At 30.4% G+C, this 26375-nt stretch overlaps 7 protein-coding genes and 1 long non-coding RNA gene across 13 annotated transcripts; 4 read left to right on the top strand and 4 right to left on the bottom strand.

Annotated features, from left to right (window-relative positions):
- The first annotated feature begins 83 nt into the window (after window positions 1–83).
- Window positions 84–3872, top strand: LOC130669177 (GATOR complex protein WDR24). Its single transcript, XM_057471939.1, has 5 exons — window positions 84–379; window positions 443–559; window positions 654–2449; window positions 2519–2680; window positions 2771–3872. Exons 1-5 carry the CDS (start codon window positions 283–285, stop codon window positions 2897–2899), a joined length of 2301 nt encoding a protein of 766 aa, XP_057327922.1. The 5' UTR covers window positions 84–282; the 3' UTR covers window positions 2900–3872.
- A 310-nt stretch (window positions 3873–4182) lies between these two features.
- On the bottom strand, window positions 4183–7388 carry LOC130669179 (ras-related protein Ral-a). 6 transcript variants are annotated; one of them, XR_008990127.1, is made up of 6 exons: window positions 7250–7388; window positions 6013–6124; window positions 5592–5800; window positions 5337–5511; window positions 4523–4681; window positions 4183–4462 (listed from the first exon to the last, which is right to left on the bottom strand). XR_008990127.1 is itself a non-coding variant. In XM_057471942.1 (6 exons), exons 2-5 carry the CDS (start codon window positions 6115–6117, stop codon window positions 5055–5057), a joined length of 606 nt encoding a protein of 201 aa, XP_057327925.1. In that variant the 5' UTR covers window positions 6118–6124; window positions 7250–7388; the 3' UTR covers window positions 4183–4681. The 6 variants fall into 6 exon arrangements, 5 of the variants coding, with proteins under 5 accessions (XP_057327925.1, XP_057327926.1, XP_057327928.1 ...); XM_057471942.1 differs by adding an exon at window positions 5055–5171 and having other exon boundaries at window positions 4183–4681; XM_057471943.1 differs by adding an exon at window positions 5055–5171 and having other exon boundaries at window positions 4183–4681; window positions 7138–7275.
- Window positions 7361–10446, top strand: LOC130669176 (GATOR complex protein MIOS-B). Its single transcript, XM_057471938.1, has 3 exons — window positions 7361–7694; window positions 7769–7966; window positions 8030–10446. The coding sequence occupies exons 1-3, from the start codon at window positions 7574–7576 to the stop codon at window positions 10315–10317; spliced, it is 2607 nt and encodes an 868-aa protein (XP_057327921.1). The 5' UTR covers window positions 7361–7573; the 3' UTR covers window positions 10318–10446.
- On the bottom strand, window positions 10446–11295 carry LOC130669180 (uncharacterized). Its single transcript, XM_057471947.1, has 3 exons — window positions 11042–11295; window positions 10772–10961; window positions 10446–10697 (listed from the first exon to the last, which is right to left on the bottom strand). Exons 1-3 carry the CDS (start codon window positions 11126–11128, stop codon window positions 10567–10569), a joined length of 408 nt encoding a protein of 135 aa, XP_057327930.1. The 5' UTR covers window positions 11129–11295; the 3' UTR covers window positions 10446–10566.
- A 3422-nt stretch (window positions 11296–14717) lies between these two features.
- On the top strand, window positions 14718–15469 carry LOC130668528 (uncharacterized). Its single transcript, XR_008990035.1, has 2 exons — window positions 14718–15022; window positions 15093–15469. It is a non-coding gene; the product is annotated as an uncharacterized LOC130668528 (long non-coding RNA).
- Window positions 15470–18787: 3318 nt separating this feature from the next.
- Window positions 18788–20732, bottom strand: LOC130668815 (sugar transporter SWEET1-like). Its single transcript, XM_057471288.1, has 5 exons — window positions 20455–20732; window positions 19921–20044; window positions 19673–19828; window positions 19468–19587; window positions 18788–19346 (listed from the first exon to the last, which is right to left on the bottom strand). The coding sequence occupies exons 2-5, from the start codon at window positions 20038–20040 to the stop codon at window positions 19239–19241; spliced, it is 504 nt and encodes a 167-aa protein (XP_057327271.1). The 5' UTR covers window positions 20041–20044; window positions 20455–20732; the 3' UTR covers window positions 18788–19238.
- A 228-nt stretch (window positions 20733–20960) lies between these two features.
- On the top strand, window positions 20961–23750 carry LOC130668814 (uncharacterized). The gene is made up of 2 exons (XM_057471287.1): window positions 20961–21209; window positions 21945–23750. Exon 2 carries the CDS (start codon window positions 22091–22093, stop codon window positions 23468–23470), a length of 1380 nt encoding a protein of 459 aa, XP_057327270.1. The 5' UTR covers window positions 20961–21209; window positions 21945–22090; the 3' UTR covers window positions 23471–23750.
- Window positions 23751–24190: 440 nt separating this feature from the next.
- On the bottom strand, window positions 24191–26370 carry LOC130668812 (sugar transporter SWEET1-like). The gene is made up of 6 exons (XM_057471286.1): window positions 26149–26370; window positions 25753–25830; window positions 25220–25343; window positions 24972–25127; window positions 24767–24886; window positions 24191–24645 (listed from the first exon to the last, which is right to left on the bottom strand). Exons 1-6 carry the CDS (start codon window positions 26223–26225, stop codon window positions 24538–24540), a joined length of 663 nt encoding a protein of 220 aa, XP_057327269.1. The 5' UTR covers window positions 26226–26370; the 3' UTR covers window positions 24191–24537.
- Between the last annotated feature and the right edge of the window lie 5 nt (window positions 26371–26375).

Genomic DNA, 26375 nt, shown 5'->3' with positions numbered 1-26375 from the left:
CAAAGAACACCCGAGCGGGAGTAAAAACCGGAAGTACCCGAAGTGCATTCTTTTGCTTAGACTGGGAGAATTTAAAATATTTAGTAGAGACAAAAATATAAGAGGCAGCACTACATTTATTTATATAAAATTTTGCACATGTAATTATGTAGGATGTAAACACTAGATCAAAACATACGAAAGTGAGGTTACTAATTAGTTTAAATAACTTTTAAATTAATTATGTGGATAATTAAAAATACAAGTTTGGTGTTTTAAATATTTTAAAATACAAGTTTTAAAATGCCACCAAAAACTGTGATGATAACTCAAGAGAGTCCAGCCAATGCACTAGCACTCAACAAAGATAATTCACAAGTTGTCATTGCTGGACGAAATGGTATTTAATTAATTATTTATTTGATTATAACAATAATTATAAATGAAATTTTATTATTTTCAGTTTTTAAAATCTTCTCGGTGTTGGATGACAAGTTCGAAGAAATTTATAATTTACGAGTTGGTAAAAATCTAAATTTAAATTTTTCCTGCAATGATGTCACTTGGAATTTAAATGATGGTAAGTAAATATATATATTTACCTTCAAGTACTTTAAATATAAAAAAATTAATACTTTCTTTTATACTTACAAATATTTAATTCAAATGTCTAGATCATTTGATAGCAACCGCGGCCACGAATGGAGCAGTCGTGCTGTGGAATTTGAATAGATTGACACGTTCTAAACAGGAACATGTGTTCACTGACCACAAAAGAACTGTAAACAAGGTAAGCTTCCACACGACAGAGCCGATGTGGTTGATATCCGGCTCCCAGGATGGTACGATGAAGTGTTTCGACATTCGTATAAAAGAAGCTACCAAGACATTTTACAGCAACACCGAGTCTGTGAGAGACGTTGAGTTTTCTCCGCACCAGCAGCACACATTTGCGGCCGTGTCTGAGAACGGACATGTCCAGCAGTGGGATATGCGACGTCCGGATCGTTATTTCCAACATTTTACAGCTCACAGTGGACCCATTTTCGCGTGTGATTGGCACCCGGAGAACCAGTGGCTGGCAACCGCTTCCCGGGACAAGACTATTAAAATTTGGGACTTGACGTTGAAGCCGACTTGTGAATACACCATTCATACGATTGCTTCTGTGGGTAGAATTAAATGGAGACCGCAGAGAAAATATCACATTGCGAGCTGTGCTTTGGTCGTCGACAGCAGCATAAATGTATGGGACATTCGCAGACCTTATATTCCATTTGCGAGTTTCAATGAACACAAAGACGTGACGACTGGTATCGCATGGCGAGGAGATCCTCATTCATTTATATCAACTAGTCGTGACTGTACGCTGTACCATCACGCTTTTCAGGAGGCAAGCCGTCCAGCAACTCAAGCAAATCCTCAGGGACTTGACATAAATCCGCACTGCGAAGTTGGGTTTGCCAGCAAAGTCAATACCAACACCCCACCAACACTAAAACATTTGACAACTTTGATGAGAAAAACTCAAACGAGTAGTGATAATTTTTGTTCGGCATTGAGTACTGTCCAAAGATTTACTCTCAATACTTCTAAAGAGTCTAATTGGTTTGTATACTGCGCAAAAAGATATATTTTAAACGGAAGACTGAGTGATATTTGTGATCACAATTCAAAAGTTGCTTTAGATGGCGGTCGCATTGACATCTGCTATGTTTGGAAAATAATTAAATCCTTTTATGCTGACCCCCTGGACAATATGCCCAAGAATATTCCTGACAAAGACGAAATTTTGAATATATCCCAGATGACACTCAAGGCGACTGGAACGGAGCAGAATAACGCAGTCATAGAGAATGAAGTCAAGTCACTGCAGGGAGACGGGTTAGGTGGCGTCAGTGGTGGAGACGACGAGACTGAAACCGATGAAATGCCAGAAAATTTGAATCCTCTGTCAAATATTTCTACTGGATATAAAAAATCTCTTAATGGGTACAAACGTAAGCCTAAGAGTGATTTTATTTTTGGTGAATTTGAGTTTGAATCCCTTGCTTTGGAGTACAATACAGGTGACTATATTGACAATACGATAAATGACAGCGACTGGTCATTGCCCAAGGAAGCGTTTCCGCTGAGACACGAGATACAGGACAGGTCACCGCCGCCCGAACAATTTTCTAATCCCTCGGATATTAATGACGACTCGGGTTCGGTGACTGTTGAAGATCAACCCTGTCACCTAATTGTAAATTCTGTACCCAAGCCAAAGTTTTTCGACCCCACGCCCCTCGTCGAGGAAGCTCTTATGCACCACGTGTCGATACGCGATGTCCAGACCTCCGTGTCAATATTAATGGCCCTGGGGTCCAACAGAAAGGGTCTCAATATATCGACAGCCATCCAGGAGAGCTGGTTTCTAGAGTACATTGATCTTCTAGGCAGATTCAAACTTTACGACGTGGCTACTCAGGTATTTGAATTATTATCAATTGCAGTACGATCCAATAAAAATTTTAAATTACTTTATTTAATTGTTCAGATTATTCAAAACGCTTGGATACCATCAATATCACAGTTAAATCAGCAGTCAACGACAATCCACGCGAGTTGTACCTCATGTGGGAAAGCTTTTCCACCGACCACGTGGTTCTGTGACCAGTGCAACAAAACTAAACTGTCTCTATGCTCGATTTGCCATCAGGTAAACATACAACATTTTATTTTGTTTATTGAAACTAATCAGTAGTTCTAGAAAATGAAATTAATTAGCAACTGTCATAAATATTTGCAGGTGGTCAGAGGACTGTACACCTGGTGCCAAGGATGTACGCACGGCGGGCACATAAAACACATGAAAGAATGGTTTCAAAATAATCGACAGTGTCCAACAGGATGTGGTCATATGTGTGAATATATTTGACGACTGTAAATAGTTAGAAAAATTTTTTTTTATTATTTTATTTCATGACGTTTACATTTATACATAAAACAATTTTTATTGTTAAGTTTTATAAGAGTAGGATAATTATATATATACATATATATATAAGGGGTGTGCGAATAGTTCAGACTTACAAATTATTCGTATCGAATTGAATTGAAATAATCGATTCGAACTTGGAATTATTTGTAAGTCGATTCGATTCGAACACAATTCGCATGCCCCTAATATATATGTATGTATATATTAATATAAATACCGAAGAATGCTAGCCAGCTATACAAAGTGAATTATTATTTTGCACCAATTATTAGACAATAAAAACTTTTTTTTATTTAAATTATACAATTAATTTGATTGTTATTTTTTTTTTTTGCAAGAGTACTCAAAAGATGCGACCAACTACTAAAGTACAAAAATATAAAACCAAACATTTTATCAATTAATATTCAATAGTCAATTCTTTTGAGCATCTTCTATTAAATTATTATTATTTATATTTTAAAATTTAAATTCAACGATGTCCATTTGCGGAAAAGTTAATCACAGAAATAATGTTATTTTTAAAAAATAACTGCAGTTAAAATAATCAGTCATGGCTGCAGTTAAGTATTCATTTATATTTAACTATTATTAACTGATAAGTATTTTAATCTTTAACATTAATCAATAATTAATTCATTGATAGAGCAAAGCAACATAAAAATTAAGTGGCAGTGAGTGTAAAAATAGCAATAATAATTTATAGGCTTACAATCTCGACATTTTATTTTTTTTTCATTACATGTCAAGTGCTGAAATTAAAAAGGTAAAATAAATATATAGTTTTTTTTATAAATTATTTATTATTTCAATTATATTAATTTACATAACTTGTTAATTAACAAGATTTATTAACGAAAATAATTAAATATATACTGTCTTTTTAATTATCATATAAAAGTAAATTATTAAATACTCAAAATAATAATTATTATCATTAAAATTATCTAAATACAATATATGTATATTATAATAAAAAATAATTTAGTTTGTTTTTTAATTTCAGCTCTAAAAATTGTAATGAAAATATTTAATGACGTCTATCATTATTTGTGCTATTTATTTAAACGTCATTGAGTTGCCGTAACATAAATTAAAAATTAATATATTATAAAATAACAATGAAAAGTTTATTTATGCGCGTATTAATCAAAGCACCGGTGCTCTGTGTTATTTTAAAATCTTAACCAAGTGATTTATAGACAAAATACAATTGGATGTTAATTAATATATATAAGAAATATAAGTAAAAACAAAAATATACAAATACGAGTAGTATTATAAGGCGTGTAAGAGAACAATAAGCGACTGTATGTATTATAATATATATTTATATGTATTAAAGATTTATTTGATCCAGAATCAAGTCGTGTCGTAGGTCCCTCGAGTATACTGTAGATACAGTCATAGATGTAAAATAGTATCAAGGCTTTATCACTGTAAGGGGTTTGAGAACGCCGGTATGTTATACAAACGCATTTAGTTGGACGTACAAATACACTATAATAATATTTATATAATAATAATTATAATAATTATAATAATAATTATTAAACCTACTTTGTATTTTTTTGTTTTTAAACATAAACAAACTATAAAGTTGCCTCCATTTCGTTAGAGAATAACACAACATCGTTTGTTGTTTTTACGCTCGGCACCCTCGATTTTATTCTCTTGGGCTTTGCGCGCTGCTATTGCGCGCATCAAGTCAAAAAACACCTGAAATTAATCATTTTATCAGCACTCAAGCGAACATAAATCAATTGAGTTAATTTTTTTAATTTTAATTATTTGAAAGTCCGTACATTTTTTTTTTTGGCGGTAAAAAATTAAAAATATTTTACTTTGTTTTTTAAATAAAAATTGTCCATTTCTACGGTGGATTGATAGATATAATTTTGAAAAATGGTTACTTCAATTAGTTTGTTGCATTTTTTATTTTAAAAAACAAAAGATGTTTTGATTGGAGTTTTACTTTCAAATAATTATCTTGGTAATAAATTAACACACAGTAATTATTTTTCAGAAGATAAAAACATCAAGCAAAGCAAGATGACAAAAGCGCAAAATAAAAAAAAATATATCTGCGAACCTATAGAATAATGCACTTCTTTTTCTTCCTTTTGGCACGATCCTTGCCGCGACCATTACTCGCAGATTTGTCTTCTATTTTACGTGATCTTATTTCACGCATCAAGTCAAAAAATACCTGGAAAATGTGCAAGTGATGCTAATTCTTAAGACAACTACCACAGTGACAGCAGTAAGTAAAACTAAATAAAATTATTCATTTAGACCCATGCTTAAGCAGCGGTAACAAATAAAATAACAGCTAATTTATTTAAATGAACAAATAAATAAATAATTTTCTTACCTTGTCAACATTTTCTCTAGTTTTAGCGCTCGTTTCCACGTAAGGTACTCCCCATTGCTGAGACCTTCCTTGAGCTTCAGCCAAACTAACTTTTCTTTTTTCCTGAAGATCACTTTTGTTCCCGACCAATAAAAAAGGAATGTTCTCGTCGTTTTTAACTCTCAGAATTTGCTCTCTACAAAAAAATAAAAGACATTTATTATATCAAACATTCAAAAATAATAATTCACTTGAATAACTTGATAAATAAAATACCTGAACTCTTGAGTAGCTTGAAAACTGTCATCCTCGGTGATAGAAAACACACACAGGAAACCCTCACCACTTCTAAAATAATTATCCCTGATTGCTGCATAGTCTTCTTGACCAGCGGTATCTAAAATATCTATTTGTACTTCTTCGCCGTCTAGCACAACTTTTTTTCTGTACGAATCAGCTTTCGTTGGCTCGTAGTCTTCTACGAACTATTAAAAAAAAATATGTTACTAATTATCCATGATAATGAAAGTAGCAGACTTTTAAAAAATTTATTTGAGCGCATATTCAAAAATTTTATTCTTCTTACGAGTAACTCGTGGATAAAATTAAAAAATTGTCTGATGTCTGCTACTTTTAGTGTCATAATTATTTAAATTACAAAAAAATATATATAAAATATGTATACAAAGCAACGAACCTCATCATACATAAATTGTAGTGTCAGAGCCGATTTACCAACACCTCCACTCCCAACCATTATCACCTTGTGCAAAGCTTGGGCTGCTCCCGGTTTTTTCGCCATTTTTTAGCTAAAAAAATATATCACCATTAATATAAATATTTATTGTAAATTTTACCATCACACTCAATAATATTAATATCTATTTATAATTATACGGCAACAAAATTTTCCCACGCGCTAGAATGAAAGTCATCAAGAAATATTCAAATAAACAAGAGGATGTATAACGGGTCTCGCAATCAATGTGAACTATCTCCAAGAATGAATCAACATAAACAAGAAGCCATATGATGTAGGATTACTTGTTTATTGTACTTAACTTTTTTCTTTCACAATGAATTGAAATTTTTTTGTTTAAACTTCTTCAGCGGTTTCTCTATTTTTAGTTTCATTTATTTAAATTTCAAATTTATTAAAACAAACAAAATTATGAAATCTACACCTCAAAACTTAAAGATCATTAATTAATTCCACATGAATTTATAAAATGAGTGCAAATGTAACCGACAAGTGGGAATTTTTTTAATTTTTGAATAAATAAATAAAATTTAAGCAGAATAAAAATTTAAAAATGCGTATTTAGATCACAGAAAAATTAGTACACGCATTTTTTTAAATTTCATTATTTCAATTAATTTATATACTTATTTAAAATTTATGTTGTCTGATTTCTGCTGCATTCACTCTTATATTTTTAAAAAATAGTTACCAATAAAAAGTACTTGTGTTAAATTACAAAAACAATTTTTTTAAATTCCAGCGTCAATTTAATTTGAATTGTTGGATAAAACTGACACTAACCGCGTTCTAAATAATTTTCATTTGTTTGATTAATAAAAGTAGGCTAATTGTTGATGATGATGATGATTAATTAATACTGAGAATTTTAAAATTTAAAAAATAAAATAAGAACACGAGCGTCAGGAATTTGAAAATATTCAGGGCGTAGAGTTTGTACATAAAATACTTAGACGAAATAAAATAAAACAATAAAATGAATAATAAAAAGGCGGTGCCGCGTTGTCGGATAAATTTACCGAGATGTATGAGTAAAAATTTTGTATTTAATTTAACCTTTACCGCAAATTAATAATAAATACACAATGACAGCGAACACTTTCCCGGTATTATTTGTTTTAAAATTACGGCACTTATTTATGAACAATAACTTTATTATCTCTACAACAATTACCTTGATAAAATTTAATATAATAACAGTAAAAAAGTCACGATAAACTTTTTATATGACTCAGGCTCAGGACAGAATCGAGTCTGGCCACCCGTCATACGGTTGGTTCCCTCTTTCGCCGCTGGCTGTTCTATGATTCACAGAGCGCTTTCGTCAGGAAATATATATAAATATAAATATACATGTGTGTGTAAGCACTCGAGTCTAAATAAAAAAAATAAATATGCCGAACAATATTACATTCCATGTGTAATTTTATTAAAAAAAATAACAATTTATTGCGAGAGAGAACACGCGTTGAGTATCAATTGATTTGAATTTTAAATAATGAACAGCTCAAAGCTGGAAGTCCAGTGGTCGCCAGTTCATTCAAATAAATTTATTACCTGGGGAACGGAAATATGTCTCTATGAAGTTGCTGAGTTCAAAGACAATGATAAACAATCATGTAATAAATTCTAGCTGTCAAAAATTAATTTATTTAATTTTTAATTTATTTTTTAATTTATCACCATTTTTTAGGCATCAAAATATCGGACTCGACAGTAGCCCAGCTACTGGCAACAAATTCAAGTCATCATTATGTTAAGTGTGTTGATATTTATCCGCAATCAGAACCGGATATTTTGCTGGCAGTGGGTCAAGCTAATGGGAAAATAGTGTTGACAACTTTTGGGCCAACGGCTTTCGACTCCCTCAGTTTAACGGGAAAGGAATTGGGTAAGTTTTTAAAATAAAAAATTTAAATAGTGTCAGTATTTAAATCCTGGTTGTATTTTTTAGCACCGAAACATGCGAGACAATGTAACGCAGTGGCATGGAATCCGGCCGACCCGAATCTGATAGTCTGTGGTCTTGATAAATATCGTACAGATCATTCGATTCTGCTGTGGGACGTTTTGAAATCCCCTTCGATAACTGATCGTGCCCATCACCACACTGTCAATCAACCGGAGTCAATAAGACCGCTGTCAGAGGCTGGAGTGTCTGAAACAACACATTCACTTTCTTGGTTCAACAATGAGACGCGGTGCCTGGTTGCCGGCGTAAATAATAAGCAATTAAAGATAATTGACTTTCGCGACTCTGCTAAAACTGTAAATACCACAGCTACAAAGGCCGTGTACAGTGTGGCAGTAAACCCACACAATGTTTGTCAGCTGGTTTCTCATGTCGACAATCAAATAACCATCTGGGACACGCGATACTTCGAGAAGCCGATGCTGACGTTGCCGCAGACTCGGCAGATAAACAAAGTCCTGTGGTGTCCAACGCGGCACAATCTCTTGGGATCTTTGCAGAAAGATTCAGCAGTATTATATTTGCATGATATACAGCACAGCGGGGTCGGAAGTGGCGAAGATGCTGAGCCGGGAGCTCTAGAACGGATGGTAACTCCTTGGTCAACACCTGGTACCAATTGGACGGGTATCAACAGTTTTTCCTGGCATCCTACTCATGCCAATAGACTACTGACGATATCCCCCCAAGGAATTACCGACTACACTGTCTACGAAAGAGTCACCGTGAACTGGTCCACAAGATCTCATTTGGTGTGGAATCATGCTACCAAAGCTCTCAAATATATATCAAGCAGTGATAATGTATATAAATCTCTAGATGACATTTCTATTCTTACAAAGCGACGTGCTCTTGCTAATTACGGATTACTTCCTGATTTATCGCAAAATGGTGAAGTAGCAGAAAACGAAACGCTAAAAAATTTATGGCAGTGGTTATGTTTAAGTAGGTCGTTAGTTGAAGACGGAATCATCCCGTCAATTTACAATTATCATCCTGGAGTAAGAACAGTCTTGAGGCTGGACGGTCAGAATGGCGGCAACGGATTATTTATGAAGTCTGAGTTGATAAATCGACCGTGGGTTGATATTGGATCGAGTCATACTGCTAAAATTTATCGATCGACTGATCGCGACAAAGCCCTCCAGCTTTGCGGCTGGAGATTCGACAAGGACTCAAATGCTACGTACAATAATTTATTTCTCGAGCGGCTCGAACGAGAAGGACAGTACGCACGAGCAACAGCAATATCTGTATTTAATTTATCTTTAAGACAAGCCATTGATATTTTGAATCGCGGTGCCAGCAAAATGTCAATGGCTACAAATTTACACATCGTAGCAATGGCACTGTCAGGATTTTCAGAAGATAGAAATAGCATGTGGCGGGAATTGTGTTTAAAATCACGATCTCAATTGTCAGATCCTTATCTTAGGGCAACCTTTGCATTTCTAACAGCTGACAATGACTCATATGAAAATGTACTTAATGAAAATGGTGTTGCTGTGGAAGACAGAGTTGCATTTGCTTTGATGTTTTTGTCAGACAGTAAATTATGTGAGTACTTGAAAAAGTTAACAGTTAAATTGAGCGAAGAGGGTGATTTGGCGGGTTTCCTACTCACTGGAGCAACATCTGACGGCATTCAGCTGCTGAACCGTTACCTAGAAATTACTGGTGATGTGCAGAGCTGCAGTCTCATTGCTATTCGTGCATTACCAGTTAAATTCCGGCAGGAAAATCAAGTCCAGGTTTGGATCGACAGTTACAGAGAGTTGCTGGATGCCTGGAAGATGTGGAATCAACGTGCGCACTTTGATATCGCAATGAGATTGCCCTCCACCGACAAACCACCTCAGCAAGTCTTCATATCATGCAACTTTTGCGGCAAAAGCATATCAGCATTCATGCAAAATCTCAGTCGAACACGTGGACCCTTCAGTAGACTCGTGAATAATTCAAACCAATTAAAAATATCATCATGTCCGAACTGCCGTAAGCCACTTCCGAGATGTGACATCTGTCTGATGCACATGGGCACCCCCAGTGGCATCCGGGCATTGGCTGGGATCTCATCAAGAAACGACGATGACAGCAAACTCACGGAATTTGGAAGCTGGTTCACCTGGTGCCAGACATGCAGACACGGCGGACACACTGACCATATTACTCACTGGTTCCGACAGCACACAGAATGTCCGGTCACCTCTTGTAGCTGTCGCTGCTTTTCTCTAGATGCATCTTTTAATGTTTTTGTCAACGCGACATAAATTATGTAGTTTTTTAAAATAAATAATGTACAAATTTTATATCTTAGCTAATTAACAATCATGCAATTTAGTTTGTATTGAAATTTTTTATGTAATTATTCCCAAAAATATATTGTACATTTTTTCCAATCAGTATTATTTTTATTATTATTAAAATTACTTTAATTAATATAAATATCTTAGGAGAACAAAATTAATAATTAATGCGGGCATGAAAAAAAATAAAAAGTCGGTGGAAAAAATCTTATCTCAGTAATACTCTTCTGTCTGCATGGCGTTATCACTTGGGCCTTCATCATCTATGATATTACACTTTGCCAAAATGTCTTGGAAGTCCGTAGCTTTCAATACGGTCATGAAATCCGTGTGGTCTTTGGGATCTGGATAAACAATTAAATTTAAATTATAAATAATTGGCGGGTAAATAAATAAATAAATAAGTAAGTGATAATACCGAATGCACTTTCATCTTCTTCAGGTGCAAATCGATGGTAACTCTCGGCAGCAATCGTTGATTTAGATGTAACATTACCAAGTATCTGCATAATACCGGAAGCTTCACCAGAGTACGGCTTATTTAGAGCGACATTTATTTTTGTTTCATCGAATGTCGTTATCTCGACATTTTTTCCGTCACTGCCGAGCTGAATGATAAGAGTTATGTATTGTTAATTGTATGTAGAAATTTAGGACTTGTAATAATAAGTAATTTAATTATTGATACCTTGGTTAGATAGCCTTCAATCACCACATTTTTGTTTACATTCTCCGCTACATGCTTGCCGCCAATATGAAGTCTTCCACTCGCCATTGTTTATATTTTTTTAAATAATGGTATTTTATAAAATATAAAATGATTGTCCGAGAAATAATTTGCGGCAAGTATTTTATATATCAGTGTCTGATAGTCAATTATTAATTTGTGCTGTTTACGATGAACAAAAACCCGCCAAATCTCGTGTGGACAAAAAAACGGATTATAGAATAAATTCCACAAACTGTATCATGCTTTTAGAAAGGAAAAAAAAAAAAATAAATGATGTGAGAACGCTATTATCGACTGTTGCAATTAAAGAAATTCATTTATTTATTTAAAAAAAATAAATTATATTATTTAATTATTGGTGAGTGAACTCAAAATTATAAGCTTCTGTACTGTACATATACAAATTATTAAATATTAATTACATTTTACTTATGAACTAAATAATATCGTTTAAGATTTTTTTCCCGCCCAATTCCGTCTTAAAGCCATGGTATATTTTTTATGGTTCTTATATTTTGCTAATTTATGAAGCATAAATGTCAATCCAAGGGGAGACAAAATGAATATAAATGAAGTGACTAACATATACCGCCATTTTAAATTGAAGTTGAAGCTGTAGAGTCTTTCGTCTCTGAGCAAGAACAAAGAAAATTTTTTTGTGCCGCTAAAATTACATTAAAATATTTTTTTAAAACAATTAATAGAAGTTATTCAAATTTTCTAATTTCATTAAAATTTTTTGAAAAAATTGAAGATTTTCAAATTGTATTCTAATTTATATGATTGCGGCCCACGCCTACTCAAACTAATGCGAAATTTTCGTCTGAAATTTAATTGTTTCAGCATTTTGTAAAAAAAAAAAGCTTCCTTGATTTTTTTCAATTTTTTTTTTCTTCGAACTGTTCATAAAGTGAAAACTCGAAATTTTTTATACATAACTTTTTCTCAAACATATTTTTTTTTGCAAAATTATTTTTTCCAAAAAATTTGTTATCTTAATTTTTTTAGAAAACTTCACTGGTTAAAAATATTTTCAAAATAGAAATACATATTTACATAAATTATTTAAGATAAATTGGAATACTTAAACTGAACTGTCGTACAAAAATTTTCGATTTAAGCATAAAAATATGTTGACTTGAGAAAAAAAATTTCGATTCAAGATAAAAATTGTAAGATAATTATTTACTTGGTGCAAGAAAATTTTGATGTTCCGAATCGTTAAAAAAAAAAAGTGTTCTTGAATCAAGAACATTTTTACTTGATTCGAGTTAACTTTTTTCGATGTAGTTATAATTCGCAAAAATATCGGATAATTTTAAAAAACCTTTAGGATCAATATTAATAGCTGACAAAAGTTTTTCCTTTAGCTAATAAGGTTCTTCATTTGTACGTTATCAAAACTTAAATGCGTCTTTCAAATTTTAGTTTCTCTACACTGTAAAATATTATTGGACTCGGTGTAGTGTAAATGTCTGTGTAAAAATTGTGGTGTGAAAATTACACTAAGTATTGTATTAAATTTAAGCGGTGTGAATTAGAAATTTTTTCTCCGTCAAGCGTGTATATGTGTAATTTATGTTTAAATTTTGCGTTTAAGGCAAAAAATCATAAAAAAATTAAAATTGCTTAAACCAATAGAAAAATTTCTTGAGAGAAAACATATGTATGGAGGAGAGGAAAGTCACCGGTACCAGACAGCAGTAGCGGGAGTAGTTCGATGCTCGCCACGAGATCGCGCCCAGCCGCTGTGTAGTGTCCCTGGCAAGATATATATCTTAGAACTGTTAAATTCCAAAGTTAAAGACAATTTCGGCATCAATGCAACTCTGTCATTTGACAAAGTGACAATTACATTTTTGTATCGTATTATAGTTTATACTATGTATTACATCAAGACATTAATATTTATTATTAATGGTTCAATAAATGATTTATCTTTAAAATTTAACTTGAACTTGAAAAAAAAATTATTTCTAATCAAAACTCTATAGAGTCTCTACTTAATAATTAAAACCATGTGAATGGTATATTTGTACGAAAATATTTTTTATTGACGTCGATTTTGGATTTAATTGCATCTCAGTTGTGGCAAGAACTTCTTCTAACTTTTTTAGTTTACCATTTTTATTATCACTCATTGCTAAAAATTTTTTTTTGGAGCTACTTTTACTCGGAGGTATTCTCCACGTTTTTTCATTCTTCACAATGAGTTTAACAGCAGGCGCAACTCTTGCCGTTGGAGATGGTGGTCCAAGAGGAATTGTTTTTTTGATCCTAAATTTCGGTGGCTCCATCGGATCAACTTGAGGCTCGACCTTCCTCTTGTGAAGTGAATAGCTGATTGCAGAGTGTAGTTAGTGTAGTTATATATATATATATATAAATAAATAAATTTTGTAACGATAATAATACTTTTGGTATATACATTTGAGATCAGATAAGATGTATAAAGAAATAAACTAACATTACTATATTTACAGGCTTATTAAAAGCGCTTATTAGAATTATATAAAATCTTTGTCGTTAAAAATTTAGCATATTGTAAGAAATTTTGTTTTTATTTACCTCTAAAAATAAATTTTTTATAGATATTTTATTCCTCAGGTATGTAATCATTGCACTGAGAAAAAAATTTTCTCCTGACAACTAAATTTTAGTTATGACAAGAAAATAATTTGATTACCCATTGCCAATCATATATTTGGTTGTTTTAACTAAATTTTTTATAATCCACCAACAAAACGAGTGATTAGAAACTATAAAATATTTAGTAAAGATAACTACGCATTTATTAGCAAGCATAAAATCAAATTGATTAGCTGTAGTGTTTATAAAGTAGTCATAATGAAATGTATGAGCGATCATTATAGAGAATGAGTTATTAATAATAATTAAGTATTATTTTGAAATGACAGAATATTTATTCAACAGTTCAATAAATGGATATTTAGAAAAATAATTTATTTCCTTCACAAGTACTTTTTTTCGTACTATGACAAAAAATGTTCGGGAAAAATATCAATATTAAACATTAATGTCATAATGTAATATAGTATACCCGTATATTACTATCAAAAATCTTCAGCGGATGACTCGTCCCATAAATGCTTCAAGCTCGGAATATAAAAACTCCGAAATAAGTATCTTACCAGGGACACCACAAATGGTGGGCGCGATCTAGTGGCGAGCACCGAACTACTCCACCATAACTTTTAAATCAATAATCATTAGGTTCAAATATATATTTATTAATCTCGAACAAATAAATATATTTATCCCTGATTAAAAACTCCGATTGAAACCAATTAATTCCGATTGAAAGTCTATCGGATTTCAATCGGAACCAATCGGATTCAATCGGAAATCAGCGGTTTCAATTGGAGTTTTTAATCAGGGATTCTAAATGAATATATTTTTTTGTGTCTAATTAATATTTATTAGAGTTAATATAATAATATTTTGCTCTCATATTTAGATTTGTTGGCACTACAAAATAGTTTAGTTGTCCATTAAATAAATATTTTCTTAACTCTACCATATGGTTTTATTATCTTAGAGAGAGAAATATTAATGTCAACCAAATAGAGTCTATTAAATCATTTGTTAAAAATGATAAAATAGATTATATTGACGTAATAAAATTTAGTTGTCCCAAATAATTTTTAGTTTAATAGAATTCAACAAAACCAATTTAATTGTCCAAAGAGAAATTTTTTCTCAGTGTATATATTCGACTTATACTCCGACTTATATCTCTATAAATTTTATGGTTTAGGTTCCCTGGCAACATATTTCTTAAACTCTCGATTTCTCTGAAAAAAATACAGACTTCCTTTATGAGAGAACCTCTTAGCGTTTGCCTCCAGCATAAATCAGGATCTGCTCATCTGTCGTTTTTGACTCTAAGCAATTTGAAGAGATATTCATGATTTCGCGGTAAGTAAAATTTTATTATTTCAAGGTGGCTAGGGAGAAAACGACAGAATTGATATCTTTCTTTTGATAGGTACCCAGATACGCCAACGAGTTGCAGGAATGTTGACATCAATTTTCAGAGAAAGTTGTAGCCAACAGTTGGATAGTCGAATGTTTTCTTCAACTTGACAGCACGTTCACCGAAGCTGTTTCTCCGTAACAAGTTCCGGAATATAGTTGAATGATCAAGTAAAATATAAGCGGTTAATTTAAATTCACTATTGCAACATCAAAGTATTTGATTTAAAATAAAGTAAAATTTATTTAATTACAAATTAACAAATTAGTTTACATTGATTAATAATTACATAGACCAGTTAAAAATATTAATATAATTGTAAATATTGCATTAAAAATATAATTGATTAATATAATCTATAATTTTTTTAGATGTACACAATTGCTTCTTCACACGGAAAAATTATATATCCGTATATATTCGGGCAAATCTGAATATATGCCGCATATATGCGTGTCCGATATAATTTTTCCGTGTGGGGTATTATTGCCTTAAAGAAATTAATTTATTGCAAGTCTTCAAATTAATTATTGCGAAATGAAATACTTGTGAAAAAAATTCTTAATGTTTGTAAAACGTAAACTTTTTGATCGAGAATAGTTTTTTTTTTATAAAAGTAATTTTAACTCCCGATGTAACGATAAGAATTTGGTCAAATAAATTTCTAAGGGCTTATGCCAGGCTTGCCGGAGCAGTTTCATAGCCGGCACGCCCAACAGGGCCCGGGCCAGGCATGCCGGATTGGGTCCGGAGTACTCATCTGCGTTACATGCCAAGTCAGGTACGAAGCAGGAAAGCCGGGTCCGGCCCTGGCTAGTGTCAGGTCAAAATTTCTACTCGGGTCAAGTTGACCCGATGGAGCCACCGAAATTCAGGATCAACAAGAAATTCCTCGTGGACCACCATCTCCAACGGCAAAAGTTTCGCCTGCTCTTAAACTAAATGTAAAAAATAAAAAAGAGTGGACAATACCTCCGTGTATAAGTCACTCGAAAAACACATATAGAGCAATAAGCGGTAAAAACGAGAAACATGTTGAGCTGGAAGAAGCTCTTGATGCGGCTGCGAGGCGGATGCAACTGCAATCGACGTCATCAGCCACGACAGAAGATTTGTAAAGGAAATTGGATGGTGTAGGCTCCTGAGGCTGATTAGTGACAATCCGAAAACTCATAGTTTTATGGATATTTTATTAAAAACCAAAGACCAAAGAATTAATTTAATTGTAAGTAAATAATAACAATAAGCAAATATTATACAATATTAGACAATTAACAATTTTTTTAATTCTTTTTTTTCTACTAGAAGTGCAATTATTAAAAATATTTTTTTTTTTTTTTATAATTTATCATTTCAAAAAAAATCAAAACTTATCAGACATATAATATAATTTATCAGATTATTTTTTTACTGATTATTTTCATAGTTACATAGAGAAGTACCCGTGCTAGAATTATCTTTGAGTATAGAATATAAGAACTCTGAAACACCTATCTAACCAGGAACAGGACAATAATAGGTTGGGCGCGATCTAGTGGCGAGCACTGAACTACTCCCACTGCTGCTTAGCACCGGTGACTTTCTCCTCCTTCACAATATATCTTCTCCCAGCAAATTGTTCTCTTAAGTCTTTCACATTAAAACCCGGGTCAAAGCTGTCAAAACTTCCATTAACTGTCGACATTTTTAAACAAAAGACGATAAATAAATAATAAACAAAACATAATCAATTCTGTAACTTAATATATTTTTTATAAATATTGCCCGTAAATAAAAATATTACAAGTCCATAATATAATCTAGTTTAGTCCTTGCAAATTTTCAGAACTAAAATTTTTTAAAGTTCAAGAATTAATCTAGTTTTGTCTGCCCGTAACGCAATTATTTTTTAAAACAATAGATCAAAAACAGCTTAAAATTTTTATAAAACATCAAAAACAGATCAAATAATTAATTAATTAATAATTAATTTTTTCTTGTTGAAAGTTCACAGAAAAACCCTGATTATATCTAAACTGAAACCCCCGGATTTTTTTTTACTTCTTGGGGCTATTCTTGAAAGGGTTTAGAAAAGATCGCCGTTAGAAAAATTAAAAAAATTTCGATTTTTTACTTCTTTATTAACAATCTAAAGCATTGAAAAATAAAAAACGTGAATAAAGCGATCAAGAAAATTTATTTTTTTGTTTTTTTATTGCTAAAAGCTATCCAACAATAATTTTAAAAAAATTTTTACTTGCCTTATTTAAATAATTGTTATAAACAAATTCATTGTTAATAAGATTTAATAAAATTTTTTTTTGGGATAAAAATACTTAATGAAAATAACAATTTTTAAGAAAACAATTGTTTCTTAAAAAATGATTTTTATTGCTAAAAAGCGAATTTGCCATAAAAATTACTTTTATTCACAATTCATTAAGCAATTGAATTAGAGCTTCGGTTACAAGCTCAATTTGTCTAATGATTAATGGATAATAAAAAAGGAAGTGTTGTAGTTGTGTCTTCAATAAGTTATTTTAATAACAATGAAGAAGAACAGAAAGGTAGCGACAAGTCCAAGTGTACAATAATTTAAAAAATTATATAAAAAATGAAAAAAAAATTTTTTCTACAAAAAAAAAACGCAAGGTTATTTTTAGTATTTGAAAAAAAATATTCCGTAAAAATTTATTTGTTTATAACAAATAGTTTGTTTAATTAACAAATAATAAATGAATGAAAAAATTTTTTTTTCTAATATAACAGAACATGATAAATGATGATTTAAAAAAAATTATGGTTCCTTAATATCAATATTGAGTAAAAAAAAAATTGTTAATTAGCAAATGCGCTGTTTAGCAAAAAAAAATTTTTTTAAGAAACGATTTTTTTCTTAAATATCCTTATTTTTATTAAGCGTTTTTTCTCAAAAAAAAATTTTATTAAATCTAATTAGCAATGCATTTGTTTATAACAATTATTTAAACAATGCAAGTAAAAATTTTTTTCAAATTATTGTTATGTAGCTTTCAGCAATAAAAAAACAAAATAATCAAAAAAATAAAAAAAAATAAATTTTCTTGATTGCTTTATTTACGTTTTTTATTTTTCAATGGTTTAGATTGTTAATAAAATCGAAATTTTTTTATTTTTTCACCGGCGATCTCTTCTAAACCCTTTCAAGAATAGCTTCAAGAAGTAAAAAAAATCCGGGGTTTTTAGTTTAGAAATAATCAGGGTTTTTATGTAAACTTTCAACAAGTAAAAATTAACAAAAGCATAGTTAATTAAAAAATTAGGGTAAAAATTGTTTTTCTGTAGATTATTATTGATTTATGTGTTTAGAATGTACCAATTTTTTTCTATTCCTTAGTATTTAAATTTTATCGACTCTGGGCCAATTTTGAAAACACTCTGATTTCATCCTGCACTCATTTTGAGCCCATTTTGAAAACACTTTGATTCCATTCTGGACTCACGTTGGATCCATTCTAAAGACACTTTGCTCTACTCTGGATCAATTCTGAAACCACTTTGGTTTCACTCTGGAAAAAGGGCACAAAACCACTCTGGAAACATATTGGATTTATAATGTTTACATTCTGACTATGATCCCAGAGTGTTTCCAGAGTGGGTTGAAGGTCGCAAGGGTTTGAGAATTTTAAGAAAAAAAAAATAAAAATAAAATTAAATGTTTTTTTAATTTGATTACCTTTTTTGTTTTTATTATTATTATTATTTGTTACTCCATATACTCCGTATACTCCATGTTCCTCTTGGGACAAAGTAAAATTTATTTAATTACAAATTAACTAATTAGTTTACATTGATTAATAATTACATAGACCAGTTAAAAATATTGATATAATTGTAAATATTTCATTAAAAATATAATTGATTAATATAATCTATCATTTTTTTAGATGTACATAATTGCTTCTATAAAAAATATCGAATAAATTTTTAATATTGCGTTAAAAATATAATTGATTAATATAACATCTGATAAATTGTTTATATAAAAAATAGCTTCGTGCATTATTGCATTACAAGATTTAAAGAAATTCGTTATTAGTTAACTTGAACCGAGGCCAGCTCGTGTAGTAACATACAAATTGACTTAGTTTAGTTTAAAAAATAAACGTCTTTTAAAAGAAATATTAAAAATTTATAATTCTACTTCTTCTTGGAATGGCTAGAAGTTACTTCCGCAGGCTTTGATGGGAAGATAGCAAACAAAGATAACTGGACGATGTATAAAAACAACCCAACAACGTTTTGGAACTGTAAAATCAAAAATAAATATTTATTTATCTGATAGTTGAATACCTCAGTAATTGAGCAACAAATTTCATCAGCCGTATTTGTTGTTGTCTTATCATCATTATCATAATTAATTACTTACGATAATAAATCCGTTATTAATTATGATGCCATAAAGTAACCATAGGAAAGATGCGACAGTCCCCATGGCGATCAGTGGAAATGGAAGAATTTCCGTGCTCTTGGTCTTTATGACTTGACCCTAAGAAACAAAAGTCAAATATTATTATATAAAATACAAAGCAATAAAATTAAATATCAAGGCGTGTAATTAGATCTGTGCTTACGAGATTCATAAGCGGAGTTCCATTGAGCATCAGCAATAATACTGTCGTCAACAGACCGTATCTAAATTCAATGTACTCTGGGTTTTCAAATTTAGCGTAGGCTAAGAGTATTGATGCTAATCCCAATGTCTTGGCTATTAATTTCATCATCGCGGTCTGTAAAAATATTATCAGTACAATTTTAAATTAAATATAATAAACAAATAGTTACAGTTATAATTTATTTATTTATTAATTAATGACGTTACCTTGTTTGGAGAATAAAGATAAAAGACAGTTACGTAGAGGATGCTTGTCGTCAACCCAAACATATTGACCTTGATCATTGCCGGATAATTTAATATGAATGCGTATTGAAACATGAGCATTCCTCTAAAAATAAATAAATAATTGTACCAATAAAAATGTCTCAAAGTACCCAAGTAGCACAATTTCCTTTTTGACATCTATAAGATATCAGTTTTTAAGCTGTTTTTTGACATATCGATAAGGCACCAATAAAAAAATATCTATTTGAAAGACTTGACCAAGTGACGACTAAAAGTAAATTACAAATAGTGGTAAAATAAGTCATTTAAACGACTTTTCAATTGACATAAGACAGGAAAAACGACATAAATTTTCTCTGCTTCCAGAACCATCATTTCCATGTCTTATTTATACCAAAAAAAAGTGACTGAGACAAAAAAAAAATTGTCATTCTTTTAAAGGACATCTTAAAGTTGTCTCTGCGGTACTTGGGTAATTGTACTCATATTACATTAAAATTCAATTATTGATACCTTGGTTAGATAGCCTTCAATCGCCACATTCTTGTTTACATTCTCCGCTACATGCTTGTCGCCAATATGAAGTCTTCCACTCGCCATTGTTTATATTTTTTTAAATAATAGTATTTTGTAAAATATAAAATGATTGTCCTGAGAAATAATTTGCGGCAAGTATTCTATATATCAGTCTTGATAGTTCTATATATTGTCTGATAGTCAATTATTAATTTGTGCTGTTTACGATGAACAAAAACCCGCCAAATCTCGTGTGGACAAAAAAAACGGATTATAGCATAAATTCCACAAACTGTATCATGTTTTGAAAAATAAAACAGAGAGGATCCAATGAATAAATATGACAGGAGAACGTCATTACCGACTGTTGCAATTAAAAAAATTTATTTGTAAAAAGTAAATTGTTATTTAATTATTGGTGAGTAAATAAAAAAATCGTATTTTTTATTTCGTAATGCGCATGTATAATTTATTAAATATTCAAATATTAATTACGTTTTTGTTATGAGCTAAATAATATTGATCTTTATACCGGTTGACATTTTTTCCCGCCTTATGGAATACTTTTGACGATTCATCAGAAATTAATCTTATCAAGTATATCTAAGTATGTGTGAAAAAACAAATTGCGCATTATAGGTGAAATGACTAATGTATGCTGCCATTTTAATTTGAAGTTGTAACTGTCGAGTCCTTTGTTTCTGAGCAAGAACGAAGAAAAATTTTTTGACCCGGTGAAATTACATCTAAAGGTACTTAAAAATATTTTTTGTTTAAACAATTATTTTATTTATTAAGATGTAGAAGTTATTCAAATTTTCTAATTTCATTTAAAATTTTATTTAAACTCCAAGATTTTCAAATGGTAATTTTGTATATGTATATGATGCGTCCCACGCCAACTCAAGTTCCTGCGATCTTTCTTATTTGGCTCGAATTTATTTATGTTTTTATTAATAATCATAATTTAAAAAAAAATCAATCAATTTGGAATTTTTAAATTATTTTTTATTTATTTAAATTATCGATCAAGAAGCTGCTGCTCCATATGATCATAAATCTACAATTATTAAGTTACATATAATTTATAATAATAATATTTATTTTGAAACAATAATTAACTTATATTATAATCATAATTACAATTAGTTTTAATCTCACAGCCATCAACTCTAATTATTCAAGATCACTTAATACATTTAGCTTTAGATTTTTAGTCGCAAGAGCTATTTTAAAAATCACTATCCAAATTCTTTTCGTAATTGTAATTAATAAAAAATTTAGCTGCCATTATATATTTTTACTATTATTTTTCTAATTAATTAATTAATAACACTTCGATACGATCGTGGAGCTCAAGGTCATTGAATATTTGAAAAAAAGGGATACGAATGCTAGTAATTCTTGAGTGCAGACTGATATGTGGTACAAATTATTTGAATATTAATGCTAATTTCAGTACTAAATTTAATTTATATATTTTTCAGACCGCAGATAAAGCGAAGATTTATGTTATACAAGAGATGCATCAGCCTGTATTCAAATAGTGTCGTTCAAATGGTAACTTTCTAAAGGAAACGATATTGAAGAAAAGATCTGTCTTCATTTGTAAATTTTTAACAAAAATTTAAACATGGGGTTGATAATGAATGATTTTCAAATCACTTTGAATAAAAAAGGTGAATTGAGTTTAGATTATATTGCTGATCAAATGAATTTCAAGTATGGAGATTTGTTTAAAATCTTTAAGAAGAACTTTGTTACTCGTACGGAGTTAGATGGCCTATTAGAAAGATATAGTAATGATAATAGGGTTCAGATATTTAAAAAAAAATTATTACTATACAAGCAAAATCCATGGATAAAAAATGCTGCTCTTTTAATAAAAGAAAATGAATTTGACTTGGAAATTGACGAATTATTTATTCAGTTATGGAACACGTTGGATGGTAAAAAAGATGTGTATGTTTCTTTTAAGATATTAAAATTTCTGGGATTTCTTAATCAAGATGATAACAATCTTCAATCCGGTCAAAAGGCCTGCATGAGATTTATTGAACTTTTAAATGATAATAATTTGAAATTCAAACAAAAAATACGTGATTCTAAATCATTAATTTTTCTCAGTATTTATGATTTTAAAAAAATTATTAAGATCCTTGGTGATAATAAAATTACACAGTATTATTTCGAACTGGATAAAATATACAGTTCTTACGAAAAAGATGAAATCGTTAAAAAATTGAAGGAATCGGAAAAAGATAAAAAAAAAATATCAATGCTAAGCCAAGAAGCACAACAAGAACTACACAATACAATAGCTCAAGTGAAAGAACTTCGTGATGTTAATGCAAGGATGAATCGTGTTCTAGAAAAAGTTGAATGTAAACGTAAAGATGGTTTCATTTATGTTGTTACTTCAAAGACATTCGCTTTAGAGAATAAATTCAAAATCGGAGCAACGGAAAATTTGAGACAACGCTTAGCAGAAATCAACGACATGAAAAATTCACATGAATTTTTTTACTGTTTTTTTGAAAAATCTTATGATGTTAAAAAAGTTGTTAAGCACATTAATAATTTGTTCGAAGCATTCAAAGATAATAACGAAGAAATAATAATTTTACACCACAGCTATTTGCTACCGGCTATTGATCGTATAATTAAAAATTCAAACAAATCTTACGATCACCTTAATGACGTCGTCAAACTACCGAGAGTTTATACCATCAGAGGAACTGTCCCACCAGAAAAAAAAGTTCCGGATGATGATAATGATGAACCTGAAGAAAATATCATGTTGAGATACATTTATAATCTACTGGATAGATATATAAGAAACAAAGTTTTTTCAAAAACTAGAAATGAGTTTTTTAATGATTTACTTATTTTAGAAGTAAGATCTAAGTTCAATAAAAGTGATGTGTGGAAAATTTTCAAGGCAAATCTGAAATGGAAAAAAAGCAAGGACCCGATTCTATATAAAAATTACCAAATTTTTATACATTATTAATTTTTACGTTTTACACAACAAAATTTAAAAAATCGATCCAAGGTAAAAAGTTATGATAAAGTTAAATATATTTTTATTTTTTAATTTAAAAGAATATTATTACCTTAAGTTTTGAACTATTATAAAAATCTAATTGCCATTTTTATGCATTGATATAAGTAATGCTGTCTTTAATTATTGAGTATATACATGAGTATTATATTCAATTGATCTCGAGAGAGATAAAATTATACTTTCGTTTGAAAATCGCTTTTTTTATTATATAAATGATATACTTTATATGCTACAGATATAATTATTTTTTATTATCAGTTACATGGTATATAGTTGATATATATAGTTGATGAACTGTAATAAATAATGTATAATTATATGTTTAATAAAAATGAAAATAAAATTCGATGTTTTTTTAATTAGATTACCTTTTTGACTTCCTATCTATACTTTACACAATTTGATGTAAACTTGCCACTAAAAATTGATTGGCATACGCCAGCGAGTTGCAGGAATGTTGACATCAATTTTCAGAGAAAGTTGTAGCCAACAGTTGGATAGTCGAATGTTATCCTCAACTTGACAGCACGTTCACCGAAGCTGTTTCTCCGTAACAAGTTCCGGAATATAGTTGAATGATCAAGTAAAATTTAAGCGGTTAATTTAAATTTACTATTGCAATATTAAAGTATTTGATTCAAAATAAAGTAAAATTTATTTAATTACAAATTAACAAATTAGTTTACAGGGATTATAATTACACAGACCAGTTAAAAATATTAATATAATTGTAAATATTGCAATAAAAATATAATTGATTAATATAATCTATAATTTTTTTAGATGTACACAATTGCTTCTATAAAAAATATCGAATAAATTTTTGATTAATATAACATCTGATAAATTGTTTTTATAAAAAATAGCTTCGTGCATTATTGCATTACAAGATTTAAAGAAATTCGTTATTAGTTAACTTGAACCGAGGCCAGCTCGTGTAGTAACATACAAATTGACCTAGTTTAGTTTAAAAAATAAACGTCTTTTAAAAGAAATATTAAAAATTTATAATTCTACTCCTTCTTAGAATGGCTAGAAGTTACTTCCGCAGGCTTTGATGGGAAGATAGCAAACAACGATAACTGGACGATGTATAAAAACAACCCAACGACGTTTTGGAACTGTAAAGTCAAAAATAAATATTTATTTATCTGATAGTTGAATACCTCAGTGATTGAGCAACAAATTTCATCAGCCGTATTTGTTGTTGTCTTATCATCATTATCATAATTAGTTACTTACGACAATAAATCCGTTATCAATTATGATGCCATAAAGTAACCATAGGAAAGATACGACAGTCCCCATGGCTATCAGTGGAAATGGAAGAATTTCCGTGCTCTTGGTCTTTATGACTTGACCCTAAGAAACAAAAGTCAAATATTATTATATAAAATACAAACCAATAAAAATAAATATGAAGGCGTGTAATTAGATCTGTGCTTACGAGATTCATAAGCGGAGTTCCAATGAGCATCAGCAATAATACTGTCGTCAACAGACCGTATCTAAACTCAATGTACTCTGGGTTTTCAAATTTAGCGTAGGCTAAGAATATTGATGCTAATCCCAATGTCTTGGCTATTAATTTCATCATCGCGGTCTATAAAAATATTATCAGCACAATTTTAAATTAAATATAATAAACAAATAGTTAGAGTTATAGTTTATTTATTTATTAATTAATTACGTTACCTTGTTTGGAGAATAAAGATAAAAGACAGTTACGTAGAGGATACTTGTCGTCAACCCAAACATATTGACCTTGATCATTGCCGGATCATTTAATATGAATGCGTATTGAAACATGAGCATTCCTCTAAAAATAAATAAATAATTGTACCAATAAAAATGTCTCAAAGTACCCAAGTAGCACAATTGCCTTTTTGACATCTATAAGATATCAGTTTTTAGGCTGTTTTTTGACTTATCGATAAGGCGCCAATAAAAAAATATCTACTTGAAAGACTTGACCAAGTGACGACTAAAAGTAAATTACAACTAGTGGTAAAATAAGTCATCTAAACGACTTTTCAATTGACATAAGACAGGAAAAACGACATAAATTTTCTCTGTCTCCAGAATCAACATTTCCATGTCTTATTTATACCAAGAAAAGGTGACTGAGACAAAAAAAATTTGTCATCCTTTTAAAAGACATCTTAAAGTTGTCTCTATGCTACTTGGGTAATTATACTCATATTAAATTAAAATATAATTATAATTACATTCCAATACCACCGACGAAAGGTTTGGCATCGAATCCCTCAGATGATCCTTTTTTGAAGATGTCTTTGCACACAAGCCTGCAAAAAATTTATTTATAAATTTGACAGTCAGTGCAAATAATAAATAAATATTTTAATTGTTCTTTCATTCAAATTAATGGGGTGCAGGGGTCAGGAGTTCAATTGATAAATTAATCGGCAAAATTAATATGAGTATGAGTAAATAATTAATTCAAAGTACCGAGTAATTATTTCCGGTAATAAGTTATGCGGATTATCAAGGACATTAACGTCAGATTGTGTATCAGTAGACTTGTCATGATTAGATAATTAGATATGCGTTTGAAAAATATAATTAAGTGTAAGACAATTGAATTTAAAAGTAAAAAATCTTACGTTCCAGAGAGCATGTGTCCCATAGTGCAAACGGAAGCAACATTCGCCACCAGTTCTTTGTAATCTTCCAAGCCCATTTTGTTGATGTATGCAGATCAGTTGACTGAATAATAATTATTTGAATTAAAGTCGTTGATAAGCAGCAAATGTTCGCTCGTCGACGTCGTTCAAGTGAATGCGGGAGCAGCAGACCAGTTTTGTATTCGCCGTCATATCCACCACAGCCG

This window comes from Microplitis mediator, chromosome 5 (genome assembly GCF_029852145.1).
Source record: "Microplitis mediator isolate UGA2020A chromosome 5, iyMicMedi2.1, whole genome shotgun sequence".
In the NCBI taxonomy this organism is placed as follows: Eukaryota; Metazoa; Arthropoda; class Insecta; order Hymenoptera; family Braconidae; genus Microplitis; species Microplitis mediator.
This window is presented reverse-complemented; position numbering and strand designations above follow the sequence as displayed.